A 16,439-nucleotide genomic window follows, 5' to 3' on the forward strand; every position below is an offset into this window, starting at 1 on the left:
AAAGCTATTAAAATAGTTACAAAGGTTAACTATTTTAACGTCAGTTGAGTGTTAAATATAGAAATTTTAGCGAATACGTACTGTGTTTATTCGTTCAAAATAAGGCAGATATTTACAAGAAATTATTAATGGTAAATAAATTATGTATCTGAAAGCAGTTGTCTATGAACGATCGACCATCGTATAAAAATTCTCGGGGCTTGTAGAATGTGCATGCATACGTTTACGGGGACGCAGGACGCCGGCAAAAATCCACGAAAAATATTCTATCAAAACCCTAACAGCCAATGCCAATTTTATGTGGTAGAAAACGATGCTCCTTACTATCGGTGCTTTAAGAAAAAGGAACAAAAAAAGATGTCACAAAATAATTTGGAACAAAATAAGCTTGGAAAATTTAATAAAAATTGAACTAGTTAATTGCATTTATAATAATTCTTAGTGCAGTGCTGTAAAAAATTAAATAGTCCGAGTAAGTATATTTGCTTGAAAATAAATCGTGAAACAAGGAGTCAAGAAAGAAACACGTACAATAAGATCTTTTAACTTTATACGAAGCACACTAAGCGAACAAATGCAAAAAGAAATATCAATACATTATTATTTAGGTGTTTATATTAATTGATACAAATTTTACAGTTTACGCGACATTTTTAACATCGACTTTTGGCCTTCTTGTTGAGGCAAATACCCCACTGTACGCCCCGCCCGGCTCGCAGCGATCGAGGCAGATGGAAATTTAATTCCCGAAGGCAGCCCCGGTATCTCGGAGCCACGCAGAGCAACTGAAGTCGCGGAATTGAATTTTGAAAGGTCCTCCATGTATAAGACCTTGCGAGACGTTGATATACGCCGCGCATCCGTTTTCCCTGGGAATCGAATATTTTTATAAAAATGCCGTAACAACGGCGAGTCTGGCGAACATTTCGATATCGAGTTTTGTTTAGCTATCGAAAAATGATAACGTTCGCGAATTGCCGCCACTGTGTATGTAGGACAGAGATAAGACTATGCCAGGAGAATAGATTTTCGATCGATACTCGTTTTTTAAATGACGTTTCTCCTAACCCAATTGGGAGGGATAGAAATGTTCAACTTACGAATCATGACTGAGATTCATTTTAAGAATCATTACCGCATATTTTTAATATCTTTCAACAGTTAATAAGCTATGATCTTTAAAATGTCTTTGTCCTTTATGCTTATCTGGCTCTAAGGGGAATCACTCACTTGAGAGGTGTAGAAACGTTCAACTTACGAATCACATCTGGAGTTCATTTTAAGAATCATTACTGTACACTCGTCTGGTCTCATAAGTCGTGACATTAGTGTCGTGACATATTAATAACTTCACTATTTTATAAATTGGAGATCTATACTTTCTTACGAAAAAAAAAATTCCAAAAGAGGAAATAGATCAATATTGATAAAATAGCAAAGTCGGTGTTTATCTGTAGATTATCGAATTCGTATTGGTTCTTAACTTCAATTTGGAATTAATGAAGAAAGTCTAATCTAGTAATCTTTGAAAGGTAAAAAATTACTTTGCAAAAATGCATACTAACTAATTGGTCCTTTCTAAAATAACGGAAATACTCAGTCTCATCTGTTCAACTTCGTACTATTTTTCGAGGTTGAATTAAATAATAATAACCATCGAAAAGCCTAGATAAAAAAAACGATATTCACAACACCGTTATTATATTCTGTTTAAAAAAATTATTAACACACTCGATTGGCTCAATTGAAACGATCAACCTGTTAAATGAAAATTAAATATCAAAACGGAGCAATTTGAAGCAACGTTTCGATCGTATTTCGACCCCGGATCGTATCGTATCATAAAACAAATATTTAGTTCGATGCAATTATATTTTCCATGTTGTCTAACGCGAGTGCCACAAATAATTCAGTCGCTTTCGACGATACGAGAATATATCCGAGGACTATGCTCTAACAGAAGCGAAAATACAATAGAAAAATATATTTTCTCGAGACTAATTTTTTAAAAGATTTCTATACTCCATTGTAGCTCCAAATTTCGGATCTACCCTTGAAAGTTATTCATGATATTTCAATTACATCGTATTACGATACTCGTCTGGATCGGTAACTACACTTGCCGCTTCCGGGATTGCAGTTTACGCCGCGGGATGTACCTGGGGATTTAATTAACAAGCTGCTTCGATCAGAAAGCTTTACCTATACACGGTACATACCTGGGCTCCGCCTCTTCCTTCGTAGTTGGTAGAATTTCGTCGCGTGCCTAAGAAATTCTAAAGCTTATAGAAGCTTTTAGAAATGCTTCGCCGGAAGCTCTTCCCGGTGAAATTCGATTTCAAGTTAATCGGCGAAACGTTTCAGGAATGCAGAGTTATTATCGAGCAGAAATACAAGGTTTTTAGTTCGTGGATTAATTTTCTAAACGATACAAGATATTTTCGTATTAAACGACGGTCGCCATTGTTGCCATTGTGCCAACAAAAATAAATATATTGATTTTTATACACAATATCATGATAAGTATGCAAGGTGAAATGTCGGGAAAATCGATTGTAGGAACGTCAAAGAAATAACAATGAACAATAAAATTCAGGATTGTAAGGAAGTTTATAACAAAATCATTGTTTGCAGATTGGGAACACAAATACAGATCATTTTGTTCCCCAGTAAAGCACCGTTGAAAATTCATCAGGACATTCGTATTTATGTCGCGTTAGCCGACGGGCGGAAAAAGAAACGTCAACGACGAATTCGTTGTTTATTTTCACAAATGTTGGCACGGCTATGGAAATTTTTCATACGCGAATTAGACTCATTAAAAATTGATTAATTGTACTCCCCGTCCACGCGGTCGACATCAAAGAGAAACGGTTGCACGCGTATCTACATTATGTCACGAACAGGCTACTCTTGTTGCAAAAGATAATTACATTGACTGGCAGCTTTCATGAAAGTAAGAAAAATAATGAGGAAAACTGGTTGACAAGCTTTATATTGCGGCCATCGCGTCCCTTTCGGACATCATTAATCTAACCCCACAGCGATGCAATTTGTATTAAGTCAAAAAGGTAATGTGAATTAACAGAGCCTAATTTTTCTCAGTTTATTTCATCCCTTATTCTAACGTTCACTTAAAAAGTAATTCTTTCTAGAAGAAAATGAAATAATCCCTTTGCGCCCATTTGTATCTAATTAATTTTGTGCATAAATGAAATTTACCGTGTCCAAGAAAATATATTTATAAGGTAAGAACAGTTTTTGTCTTCGATTCTTCGGAGAGACTCGATTAACATATAAAAAGTATATTTAGTTTTTCAATAACTTACAAAAAGAAACTTACGATCAAAATATAGGTACAGCTAAATTACTATAAAATGGTTTATTTGATAAAAAAAAATCAGATACAAAACATTAATTTTGAGATAACTTTTAATTGGTTTAGTTTTTCAATAGCTCACAAACAAACTTAATTTGTGCTAAGTTCCACCTCGGTATTTAGAGTCGCGAAAATAGTCAAAAGTCATGAAAAATAAAAAAAATGCAGAACAGCACTGAAAGATGTAAATTCCTCTATGGAAGCAGAACTATGAATAATGTTTTTACACCATAATGTGTAAACGAACCACCCAATATTTTCGTGCTCCGGGGCGCATTTCTAACCAAAAGGTATTCGACTGTCATAAAAGTGGTCGTTCGAACGCAGGAATAACCGCATAAAATATTCTGTAACTAATAATACCAGGAACTCCCATGGATGGTAGTCTATATTTTACTAAAACAAAGAAGTTGGTATCGCGTGCACGGTAATTGAATGTTGCGTCAACGATATAATTACACCGGTGCGTCGCATTTCGCGAAAGTAACGATTCCCTCGGCTAAATGTACCCGTGAAATAATTCAAGATGAAGTCGGACACCATGCTTCACCATAATGCACGCGGCTCCAATTTCGTGCGAACTTTCGCGGCATTTTACACTTTTCCCCGTAAAGTTCCCCTGCTCGCGGCGGCCCGCAGTTGGCCGCACAATGCGAATGAAAATTAACGGCCGCACTTTAGCACAACGGATTCTTCGCGCGGAGCGAAAACAAATTCGCACTAGCGAATTTAATAACACGGTTACGGGACAACGAGGAAAACAAAACGGCGCGATCCTTTCAGCCTCGGAAATTCCTGGCTATCGTCGTTGTCGCGATATTAATCGGAACACGACGCAAAGGTAATGTCACGGTATTCGAAGTAGCGTGGGAGGAATAGAGATACGCGTATCAAAGGCATTTTTAATAAATATCAGACCCCCTCCCCCTACCCCTGTGTTCTCGTTTTCTCTCGATTCCGCGACACACCTCTCGACCATGTGATTTTATTAAAAATTTATCGATTCGAGGTTACGCGCCTGGATCAAAGTTCGTGGATTATTATTATGCGCAGCCATGATGCACACGTTACGAAGGATAACTGTTTCTACTGACCTCCACAAGGGTGATGAGGATGATGAAGAGAGGCGGCGGGCAGCACGTGTAATGGTCGGCGTAGTACTTCCGGTCCCTTTCCTCCGTAAGGAATTCGTCGCCGATCATGCGGACCATCCTGCAATCAAAAGGACAACCTTAATTGGATTACTACGTCCTTGCATAATTTGATTTCGTAATCGATTCGAAGCCTTAACTCTTGCAATTCTTGATTGTTTTGAGTATCTTGGGAAACTTGAATATTTTGGACTTTGATAAGTTTTGAAAGCTTAAAGAATACATGTATTGCTATTATTTTTGTTTAAACGATTTCATTGACGTAAAATATTAACGAAAGTTTGAAAAATTGTGGTTAGGTATAAAAGATCGAATTTCAAATGTAGGTGTCGAGAATACCTTATGCAATAACATTGACCTAATGCAAATAATGCATCGTTAAAGAAAATTTAAGGAATGTTCATTTTATATTAACTCTAAATCTACCACGATCGGTCAAGTGACCGTTTTTAAAATTTCGTTTAGAATTTCTAACATACAATGTTATTTTAGCACAATTAAATTTTACGACTTTTCATATAGTATACGTAGAATGAATTTTTCAATACTCATTTCTATTCTTACTGTTTATTTTCTGAGAAAAATATGTACTGTGTCTTGCCTACCATGACTGGTTATCTGACAGGTTGAACGATTTATATTTCTTTGTAAAAAACCGGACAAAATGTGATAACAAATTCTTCATTGAAAATGAATTTAAATTTATACTTGCGTAATTACCAGCCAGCATTTTTTCTTAAATAATTGTTTTCAAGGGCGTTTTATTTCCTATTCGATGAAAATTAAAAAATTTTAACGTAATTTCTCAGTTTTCTGTATGAAGTTAAAGTACTAAGCATGCACATTCAAAGGAAAATTATCCAATGTTTTTGTACAGATTTTTAAAATTCATGTTTTAAAAATAAATATTCGACATAAAAGAAAAAGATATCTTACGAATAAATTTCAAAATACAGTTTTCTGCACATATGTTGCAAAAATTAGAAGTACGTTGCCTCGTAACAGAGAAAAGAAATGGGTATACATGAAGTATTGGTAGGTTTAGTGTTAATAGATGCTGAGATTCGTTACAATGTTTGAAAATTAACAAAGTATCCAGATCTCGCAAAATGGACAAGTTATTATTAGTATCATTTTAAAGTTTACTTATAGTATATACCAGTTACTCCCACTCGTATTCCTACATTATAATGGTGATTCACTATAAATAAAAAAAAGTTTGTTTCTTATGAATTGAGCCATCGTTTTTGAAACTGGTATAAATTAATTTTTCATACATTGAGATATTTAAGGGTTTAAATTAAAAACAGAACTTGTCAACGATAGTGCCACGTGGAAAACACCGGTTCTCGTTCGATCATCGAAGTTAAGTAGCGCTGGCCGTGTCCAGTACATACTAGTATTGGTGATTTGTTTATTGTTGACAGTATTGTATATTACTTCTATTATTATACTTCTCCATTGGTTTTGCAATTAAGCACTACTTGCCTGTTACTATTAAAAAAAAATCTACTTCGTAAATAGAAGAAATAACACAGTGTAATAAAACATTTAATAAAAATAAATGGAAAGAATTCTCGTATGAAACAAGTTCTATTTCATTTACAGCGAATCACCATTATAATATACGACTACGAGTGAGAGTAACTGTATATATTTAACAATATTAATAGTCACCCATCCAGTAACGTTGCATTAAAATATTTAAAATTAAGTAACCTAATAATCGATCGTTTCGCAAGATCGAACTATATCACAAATTTCAAGGATTATTCGTAACGTTGGTACCGATCGTCGCGAAAAGGAAAAATCGGTCACAATTATAAGAAGATTCGTCAATAGGGAGAAAAACATTTTTCTGCAAGACTGTTAGAATATTTCGAAATTAATCTATCGGTACCCCAAGGATGTCTCAGAACTGAATAATCGTCGGCCTGCAGGCGATTTTCGCGCGAAGGGATAGTTGCACGCCCTCGTTAATCGTCGCCAGAGGTAGCGAAATAACGAGGAATTAACTTCGCCGATTCACCGCGAGGAAAAGGAAAAACACTTTCGCGCAATTACGAAGGACTTCTGGCGTCTAAACTTCCTCATTATCTCGACCAGTCGATATCTGCCGGCGCTTCTATATTCATACGTAACATACGTACTCGATCTCGCGTGTCTTTCGAGTTAGTACGGTGTAATTAATCCCTACCAAAACAGATTTCATAGAATTTTTTCCAAAGATACTTGTACGCGTCTGTCCTTTGCAAATTATCCGGTTTGTACAGGACGTCCCAGTGCAGATGGTATAACCGAGAAGGGGGTGATCCTATTCGAAGGAACAAATTGAGAATGGAAAATAAAATTTTGTTATTCGAAGCTTCATTTTCGCAATAATTGACTTTGAAAATTTGTCGGATACGCGTGGTACGTCTGCCCATTACCCACTGTTTCTACTTATATTAATGTCCAAGTCGTACTCTATTGCATTCATAGATAATGAATTTTTTACATCCATTTTCTGGAAAATGAACCTTTGCATGCAACAATTTTGTTCTTTATTTTCTACTTAGTTTTGCGTTTAGAATCACTCTCTACCCGTTTTGCACCACCCTGTATAATATAATACAGAGAAGCCTTTGTATCCACGATTTGTCTCGGTAAGAAAATAACAAAATCCCTTCCCCATTACCATATGGACTGCAACATATTTCAATTTGAGTTTCTCTCCGCAGATAAGCTAGAACAGGTGCGCATTGAAGAAAAAAAAATTTGTACTTAGCGGGAAGAGAAACGAAGTAAGATTGTGGGGCAATAGATAGTCGAGAACGAAGAATAAATAGGGTGTGTTCGGTGGGGAAAAGTGAGGTTAGGCGGGAAGACAAAACAATCTGAGCAAGCGCGGGAAAATATGAGCGGTGGAGTCATCTGTCAGGCACAGTGGGAAGCATTGCAGCGAGGTCGGTGCAGCAGGAAATAAGAACCGATTATGATGGCAGGAGTAGCGTAGAAATCAGGGGAAAAGAGAAACACTGCTACTGTAGGCATTTCTGATCCCATAACAGGAATAAAAAAAAAAAGGATGGTTGACTCGACGAGCATAGGAAAAATGGGAAAAGGTAATGGAAAAGGCGAGGGAATGGGAAGAGACGAAATACTATACTACCCTTCATTCTGTCCACTGCTCGGGACCAGGCGTGGACAAAATGGGAGGGCAGGATACGCGATTCGATTTGTCCTCGGCTCCTCATGAGGCGAGAAATTCTAAACTGCCCTGGAGGCTCACTCGAGACGAGCAGTTATAAGAAATGGCGTGGATAACTCGCGGACGGAATGTGGGGTCGAAATCTGAACAAAATGGGGGATCATACTGTACGTAGCGAGACAGAGGAGGAGGAACAAAGGGAAAAGGGAAGAGGAAGAGAGTTAGATACGAGAGAGGAGAGACTCTTACGTCCCTCTTTCTGGTCCTCGACGACCAACTAAAATGCTTAACAGGAATGCGATGGCGGCGAACGGTAATGGAAAAGGTAACTGCGTGCGATGATATAGAAAGAGCGAACGACATCGAGCGGCTGTAAAAAGATCATAGGTGGAGCATAGAACGCAAGTAGGATAAGATGGCGATATGTAAATAGAAAATTTTCCAGTAAGAACATGGAGGAAAAACGCTGACAATTTTTTAACCAATTTTATCAAAATTGCGGGACCGATAAAGCGCTAATGCGACTCAAATTTTTTTTTTAAATATAAAATTGCAAGGCATTTACTTTGATATCTCAGATTGATGATGCTGTCAACTTATCTCAAAGACATTATATAATTAAGGCGTATACGTCATCTTGTAAAAAAACTAAAATTATTTAGCATGCGTTCTGAAAGTTACACGGGCCCATAGAGGGTTAATATTATTATTGTCATTTATTTAAAACCAAAACTTCACAATTTTGAACACGGAGTTAGTATTAAATGAAATATGTTTTCGTTCGCGAAACCTAAGAACGTCGCGATGCTTTTTCATCGATCCACGCACTCCAAGCCCGCCATTGTACCGTATCGTTTGTTACAAACATAAAACTGTATTTTTTGGCTGGGGGCGTAGGGAGCATTAAAACTGTTAAGCTACTCTGTTTCGCCTGGCGTACGGATTTAAGTATCCGTGAAATGGAAAACTAAACCGCTCGAGCTGGGGGGAATCAGTGAAAATGGAGACAGTCAGAAACGTGAGATATCGTGTTGGTCTGGGGGAAAAAAAGGGTGATCTCGAATGCATAGTGGCTCGGTGCGCGGCTGACAGGTCCGTAAGCGCACACCTAATTGCCAGTGCGCCTCGAGACACCGTAGATCGCACGAGCGATTTCCAATTAGCGATGTGACTGATATACCTGGGTTCAAGGAAACCAGAAAGGGGTCGTCTACTCTCCTTCTCTAGACCCCTGCGCTCGCGAGCACAGGTGGCTCGGTGCTTGACGTCTGCCACGCTTCTCGGGAATAAGATAGGACAGCGATGGACTCGCGGATCGCGAGTACCAAAAATATTATAAAACTAAATTTCAGCGCTGTTAAAAGTATTAGGACACTTGGTCAACGCGTTGTCAATCTTTGAAATATTACAATTTTGTGGCAAGAAGCACAACAGTCTTTCTTAGGTTATTTTAAAGGTTAACCCTTTGCGCTCGTATGTCGCCACATAGTCGCCATCCTACATTTTATTATTATACACATATTTACATTAGTATTTCACTCTAGAGACCCTTGTTACAATGTTTTCTTGTAGTTTCTGCTTAAATGTGTGTGTATATAGAAAATAAAATAAATAAATAAAAAATAAAAGATTTCTTCTCTTTTGTTCTGGCTAATTGGTTTTGTTTCAGAGGTAATTTGTTTATAAAATCATCAAAGAAAAATAAAAAGTACAATTGTAATATAAAATTGTGTTTTCGAGGGGAATGTTGGAACTATATTTGAAACATTCATAAAAGCTGGTAATAAAAGATACTGAAACCTCATATTTTTTGTAGTACAGCATTATTTTAGTCTTTAGTATTCCTGGGTGTCCGACGTGTTTTTTCCAATTTAGAAATTTTATTTATTTTTTAAATATTTTGAAAAATCAAAATTTATGTACACATATTGTACAGATTTTCACCGTTCAGGAGGGGTGAGATGCAGATTAAATTTGTGTATTTTTCTACTTTTTCCACTAAACCGACAAGTTAAATTGTAATATGTTCCCATAAAAATGTTTTCATTTTGATCGCATATGAACAAAAATTCCGAGTTGTTTCCTTTTCAAATATAAATACGAGTGCAAAGGGTTGACCCTGTGAGTGCTATGCGTTCTACAAAAGCTATTCATGTGGATTATGGTCGCACATGCATATGCGTTTGTCAATTTTTTCGATCTCTCACTTACTGCAATTATTAGTATTTTAAAAATAAATTATATCATTTAAATTACGGTATGTTTTAAATTTCATCCCTTTGAAAGTTAACGTTTCAAGATTTTTTATTCTACTTTGGACGAAGAAAAGCGTACAGAAATGTGCATAATAATTCAAAAAGAAAATCACAATTTCCAAAACAAATTTCTTAGAACAATTCCAAAGTCATTCGTGGGAGCAAGGTTCCCTCTACGATTATGGAATTTTTTCTAGATAATTACCTAAAGACATACCGTAATAGCCGACAGAAAAGGCCGCCATATCGCAGCGTGACAATGGGACATCTAACGTGCGCTAAAACCACCCAAGATCAAAGAACTCGGGGTTATGGAACTCTGGTGCATCTGTCATACTTGCCAAATATAGCTCCTTTTGATTATTAACTGTTTCGATCTTTGCATCACTATTTGGACGGTAGAAGATTTTTAAGTCACGAAGGAGTAGAAAATAGATAACAGAAATTTTTAATGTAATATCCAACTACTACAACGACGAGTCTGATTCGTCGCAAGTTCTTGATACCAAGTTTCACAATTATGAGACTACATCATCAAGTCTTATACAAGGTGTTCGGCCATCCCTGGAAAAAATTTTACTGGGAGATTCTAGAGGCCAAAATAAATAGGATTTCGGGGGTATGTCTATTCGCCAAAAATGATTGTAATTGATCTCCGGAATTAAAAATAATTTTTTTAGAACGATTTGAAAAATTTTTTTTTGCCGAAAAATTTAGGCACCTACCCCCTGTCGATTCTTCTTAAAAATTCGTTTTTGATTTTTAGTAATTTTGTTTAACGCCCTACAGAAAAGTTGTTTAATACTTTTTTGTAGGTACCCATGAGCTCTACTTCAGAAAAAAGTTTCATTGAAATATATTCACAATTGTAGGAGTTATGGCTGTTTGAAAATTGGACCATTTTTATGGGGGTTTTCTCATTTTGCGGGGTCAAGGACCAACTTTTCGAATATTTTTACGATTTGTACATATTCTACACTAAAATACGCGCCGTCTGCTTTTTTAAATATTAAAATCGTCCAATCCGTTTAGAAGTTATGACGTTTTAAAGATTCGCATGAAAATTCGGGCAGATATTTCTGGCCAGAAATTATATTTTCAGTAAGGAATTTTTTTCTCGAAAATGCGTAGGATTTCGGGGGTATGTGTAATGACCAAAAATGATTGTAATTGACCACCGCAATCGAAAATAATTTTTTCAAAACGATTTGAATCTTTTTAATTTTCCTGAAAAATTTCTCCACCTATTGAATTTTTTTCTCGAAAGTGCGTAGGATTTCGAGAGTACGTCTATCGACCAAAAATGATTGTAATTGATCCCCGCAATCGAAAATGATTTTTCCGTGAATGATTTGAAATTTTTTAATTTAATTTTTTATTAACTTTTTAACGAAGCCTCAATCAACAATTGATATTCTTAATTTGTGTCCTATTTTGGCCTCCAGAATCTCTCATTAAAATTTTCCCCAGGGATGGCCGAACACCTTGTATATAGACTGTAGATTTTTATATAAAATACATGTTTTCTTAACAGAAGTAATGAATTGAGAGCTTTGTAAACCTCGTATCTTACTTTAAGTATTTCTTATAATTTTGTATATCAAGTACATTCTGTAATTCTTTGAAAATTAAAATTTCCCATAAATTCATAAACATTTGCAGTCCACTTATATATTAAAATCAACACATTTTTACATTCGCGAGGTATTCATAAATTCAAATCTGTTCCTTTTTGTGGGTATTCCTTTTACGAACTTCAAACAAAATTAAATACTACATATTTAAAAATATTATTTGAGATTAAATCTCATCTTAAATGTATAATTTCAAAATTTGAGTTAGAACAAAAGTTCCTGAATTGCAGTTAGAGAGGAATACATTTTATTCTTCTATAGCTTGTTCGATCCAAATGTAGACAAGGCCGTATCGACAACTTGCTATCGTAATTGGTACGAGTTACAATTTATAAATACTGTTCCTGAAAGCTCTGTCGTTGCTGTCTAACCGTTTGTAGCATTTTACAGTAACTACACACGATAATTACGGAAGAAATAGAGAAACACCGCCGTCCATGTCCATCAATATTGATATCGCGTAACAATGCACCGAGACGATAAAGAAATTATTGTATTTATAGTGAATATCCTCGCTAGGCCGCCGTCGTGAACACGTTCCACGGTTTCTCCGACTGCATCCAGAGAATAATACTTCCATAAGAATCGTCTTCCGTCTTATCCTCTGTACCGCGTCTTCGTAGCAGGAAGAGGGATAAGTAGTCCTTAAATCCAATTTCACTCGTCCACGATCAAAGCCGCCAGGAAATCGAATCTTGCGATGATCGTCTAGCTCGCGTGCAGATTTGGAACCGATTGACTGAATAGAATATCTAGGCCACCAATACCAGTGACAGAATCGCGTACATATAGGGTGTCTCGTCGAACTTTATCCCCAAAAATATTTTCTTCGTTTTCAACGTATACGAAAACCTCGAACAACTCTGAACCGCAGATCGTTGAACACGTTTCAAAGTCACATACCGGGTACTGTTAAGACAAAAGTCACCTTTTGAATAGAAAACAAGGTAACCTTCCATCGGGTTCGTGTTTTCATCGAGAATTGCAATATTTTCACTGCAGAATAATTTTTCAAACATTCGTTTGGAGTACTGAAAATAGAGGAAATAGTTCGTACGACAAAGTTTGTTGAAACACCCGGTATACGTGCATACATACGAACGAAATGCGTATGTATATTCGATCGACGACATCGCTTCTTCGGCTCGTTAAACTCGGCGATCGTGGAGCGTTTTGTACCGAGAAAGGCATTTTTGAAAGAAATAAAAATATAATAAAAGCTGAGAGTTTTCTTTCTCTTGAGAACACAATGACAGAATTTTGTTTTCTTACAGAGGACACAATCTCACAAAAAATATCAATACAATTTACCTATTTTTTGGTATTATTTCATGTTAGAATTATACGGCTTGTTCTATCGTTTTGCTAACTTTTTTTCCATAAAATAAAAGAATTTTTTATTTTGCCCTATCAGAAGTCACATGGTACAATCTAATATTATAATAGATGCAACGAGATGCAAAATTTACTTTATTATTCTACTCGTCGCGCCTAGGACAACGACACCATTTGGAGTAAATTTGATAAATAAATAAAAGATCACGCTGTTTCTTCCCGAGCAACCTAGATTAAATTTCGTTAGGGACACGTATCGTTGTATGTCGAAGTGAAATTCATGAATTCCGGCTGAAAATGTTCTTAATAGGGAGGGGGATAGGTATATATTTCACTTACAGGAACGGGAAGCAAGCGTACGCGGAGAGGATATGACGGAGATCGAGACGACGAATGAAAGTCGGGGAGACAGAGAGATGGAAGGACGTTTGATCGCGGAAGAGACGACGGCGGGGTGCACCGCATGCCCGAGAAAGCATGAAATTGCGCTCAGGTCGCGGCATATTAGATTATTAGGACTCCGCACGCGCATATCCGGACGTCGTCCTGCTGTTATTCCTCTGGGAGGGTAGGGATATTTCACGATAAATCAAACGTAGCCAGGCCACAACTATGCCCGCCGGGGGAAACAAGATTTTCACCGAAACGACCATAAAGTTATTTCATGCGTCGAATTCCGTACATCTGTGTTCAAACTACGCTAAAACGACGACGTATTTTCGGTAGGGTTCTTTTCGAATTTTTTCAATGCTTATTTTGGGTGAAATGCACGGGAAGATTTATAGTATTCAATCAAGAATACATATTTTTGGTATTTAGTAATTTTTTTACGAATATGAAATTATTCCATGGCGAACGCGTGGTACTCGTTAGTTTTCAAAATGTCAACGAACGAAATAACGAGTGTCGGAATTGAGTTTGAGGCAAGAGTTACCGCGCTCGCCACCAGAGGGATACGCTCAACTTGTCTTTCTTACAAGTGCTCGACCAACCATTCAATGTTCCAGCTTTCAAGGCAGGACCTGCTGCTCCCCTTGATTAGCTTTTATTAAGCTTTAGTTTGGCCCATGCAAAGGAAACTAACGCAAAATATTAGAAAAAAGAAAGAATGGTGGTGTCTCGTCAATAGTGAAAAAAACTGTGGTTGCAACAGGTGCATCATCCCACACTAATTATTTAAAAGAATTATTCCTAGTGAAGATCCAGAAATTGATAAAAATTAATTTAAAAACGAACAAAGCTCTACGAAACTAATACAAAATATTCTGATGCTTCGATATAAAGTATGAAACAATAGACAAAATGTATATCAGCTTTAAACAGTCGCATTCGTTTACTCTGAATCGTGAATCTCAGGCAATGGAAGTGTTTTAAAAGTATTATAGAAGAAATAAACACGTCAGTTTTAAACTTATTCAGACCATATCGAATGGTGTGTATATCAAATGAATTTGACAAATCAATTATAAGCTTGAGAGCCATCATTCCTGCTTAGGGGAATAAAAGGAAAGACGATTTCACGCCTACTCGAGAATTCGATTCCCCGACCGATAGGTAATATCTTGGGCAAACTCGTATAAAGCATCAAAGCGCTTCCGGAAGTTATGACCTCAGTGTATACAGGGGCGGTTTCTGCGAGGATGACATTAAGGGAGAGGTAATACGTGATGGTGCCTTGGGAATCGAGTGGCGGTAAATGACGGAGGACGGAGACCAACCATCGAAAGGTTGCGAAACAGAGATAAACCGACGAAGAAAGGACTTTCTCAAAGAAGGAAATTGACTTCTGGCAGCCAAGAACACGTGCTCGGACTACGTAGAGAACACGGTGACCGGGGATCGAAGAATTTAGCGACGGTTTGCAAAAAAATATCAAATTTCTCGTATAGGTATTCGCTAAATTTCGTATCGCTTCTTAAATGTCCATCGACCTCGAATACAAAGAAATTGATAAAAATCTACTCTCAGAAAAAAACTGTTTCTTTCCTTCAGAACACTCGAACAATACTGTTCAATATACAGTTACTCCCACTGATATTCGTACACTATATGGCGAATCACTATTTTAAAAACAATTGTTCCTTATGAATTCTTTTCATTTATTTTTACCAAATATCGTTTATTACACTGTGTTGCTTCTCTTTACAAAGCAGGTTTGGTTTTTATTTACAAAAAGCAAACAAAAAAATTAAAGAATGTTGCTAGTCGTAAAAACGACATCCCACTCGTATTCGTACATTAGAAAATGAACGTATTTCTATTGTAAAATACAGTAAATTAATATTTTGTGTGGTAACCTTTTGTGGTAAATTTTCACATAATGTCAGTTCTAATATTATCTCATTCTTGCTTTTTTCCAGTTACTGAATTATCAAAATTGAAGTGAAATCATTTTATTTTAGCACGAAGATCACGAGCAGTTGGCAAAGTGTTAAGACACTATTATAAAAAAATCTAAAAATCTTGTTTACAATCAAGTAAATGGATTATTTCTTTATTGTATCTCAATGTACGATCTGTGAGAAGTAATATGTTATAAAATATAAAACATAGAGAAACGTTACGAGCAGTCTACGAAACACAATTTTCTTTACGGGTGCTCAAACGACGGCTACGACGCGACGTAAAACGTACCTTTGGAATGGTCGCCTCTATAGGCGCACTACGGTCATTAGGATTCATAAAATGAATTTATCGATGCGTTTTCGGTCGTTCCAAACCTTTCACTTTCGTAATAAACGTTAAGGGAATTTAGTACAGTCGCCAATATGACTTCTGTACGACTGAAAAACTATCGTGCTCGATCGTTTCTTTTCCGCGCGTTTTCGCATATATTCTTGCCTCGACTGTTTCCATCTTTGCACCTATCAAAACTTTCGCAGAATCCACGGTATCTGCGTGCCTAATCTGGCCGAAGATGCTACCAGCACCTCGGCGAGCTTTTCCCAGAACATTAAAGAGACACGACCTAGAATAGCCGAACGGGAAAGGAGTGGAAGGTTAGGTGTCGTATTATGACCCTCATAAATAGACGGTTTACGCCTTTGTTTGTACGACTGATGGTTCCACTACTTATCTACGTAGTTACTTTTTGCGGTGGAAAGATACTACTCCAGAACTTTATAGTAACATCAATCAATACAACGCGAAACGCAAATCACACTGATCCGAATAATTGGCAATACCTTTGAAGTCCAAGACATTTTTAATATGGCTAATTTACAGTAACATATTTAATATAAATTACGCAATAACTCGCAACAACGTGCGTTATCATCATTCACGATTAAAAATTAATCGTTGCATGCTATTTTTGGAAAAATTTTCCAACATACACACTTTATGTTTTTCTAGCGAATGCGGACTAATTATATTCAATCTTCCGTCCGAACGAATATCAACTTCAATTTATTGTTTAATATAAACAAGAGAAAAAATAATTTGAAAATAATTTCTTTCAATTGAAAGCAAAATAAAGTTCTATATTATTTGTAA

The 16,439-nt window shown here is 36.5% G+C and overlaps 1 protein-coding gene across 1 annotated transcript in view; it reads right to left on the reverse strand.

The window, feature by feature from the left end:
• The window catches only part of Stet (stem cell tumor), a 500,321-nt gene that overhangs the window by 71,363 nt on the left and 412,519 nt on the right, over positions 1–16,439 (reverse strand). The window contains exon 7 of the mRNA XM_076773056.1: positions 4,474–4,591. Within this exon, the coding sequence (XP_076629171.1) occupies positions 4,474–4,591 (118 nt within the window). The remainder of the gene's footprint in view (positions 1–4,473; positions 4,592–16,439) is intronic.

Source organism: Colletes latitarsis, chromosome 9 (assembly GCF_051014445.1).
Source record: "Colletes latitarsis isolate SP2378_abdomen chromosome 9, iyColLati1, whole genome shotgun sequence".
Taxonomy (NCBI): domain Eukaryota; kingdom Metazoa; phylum Arthropoda; class Insecta; order Hymenoptera; family Colletidae; genus Colletes; species Colletes latitarsis.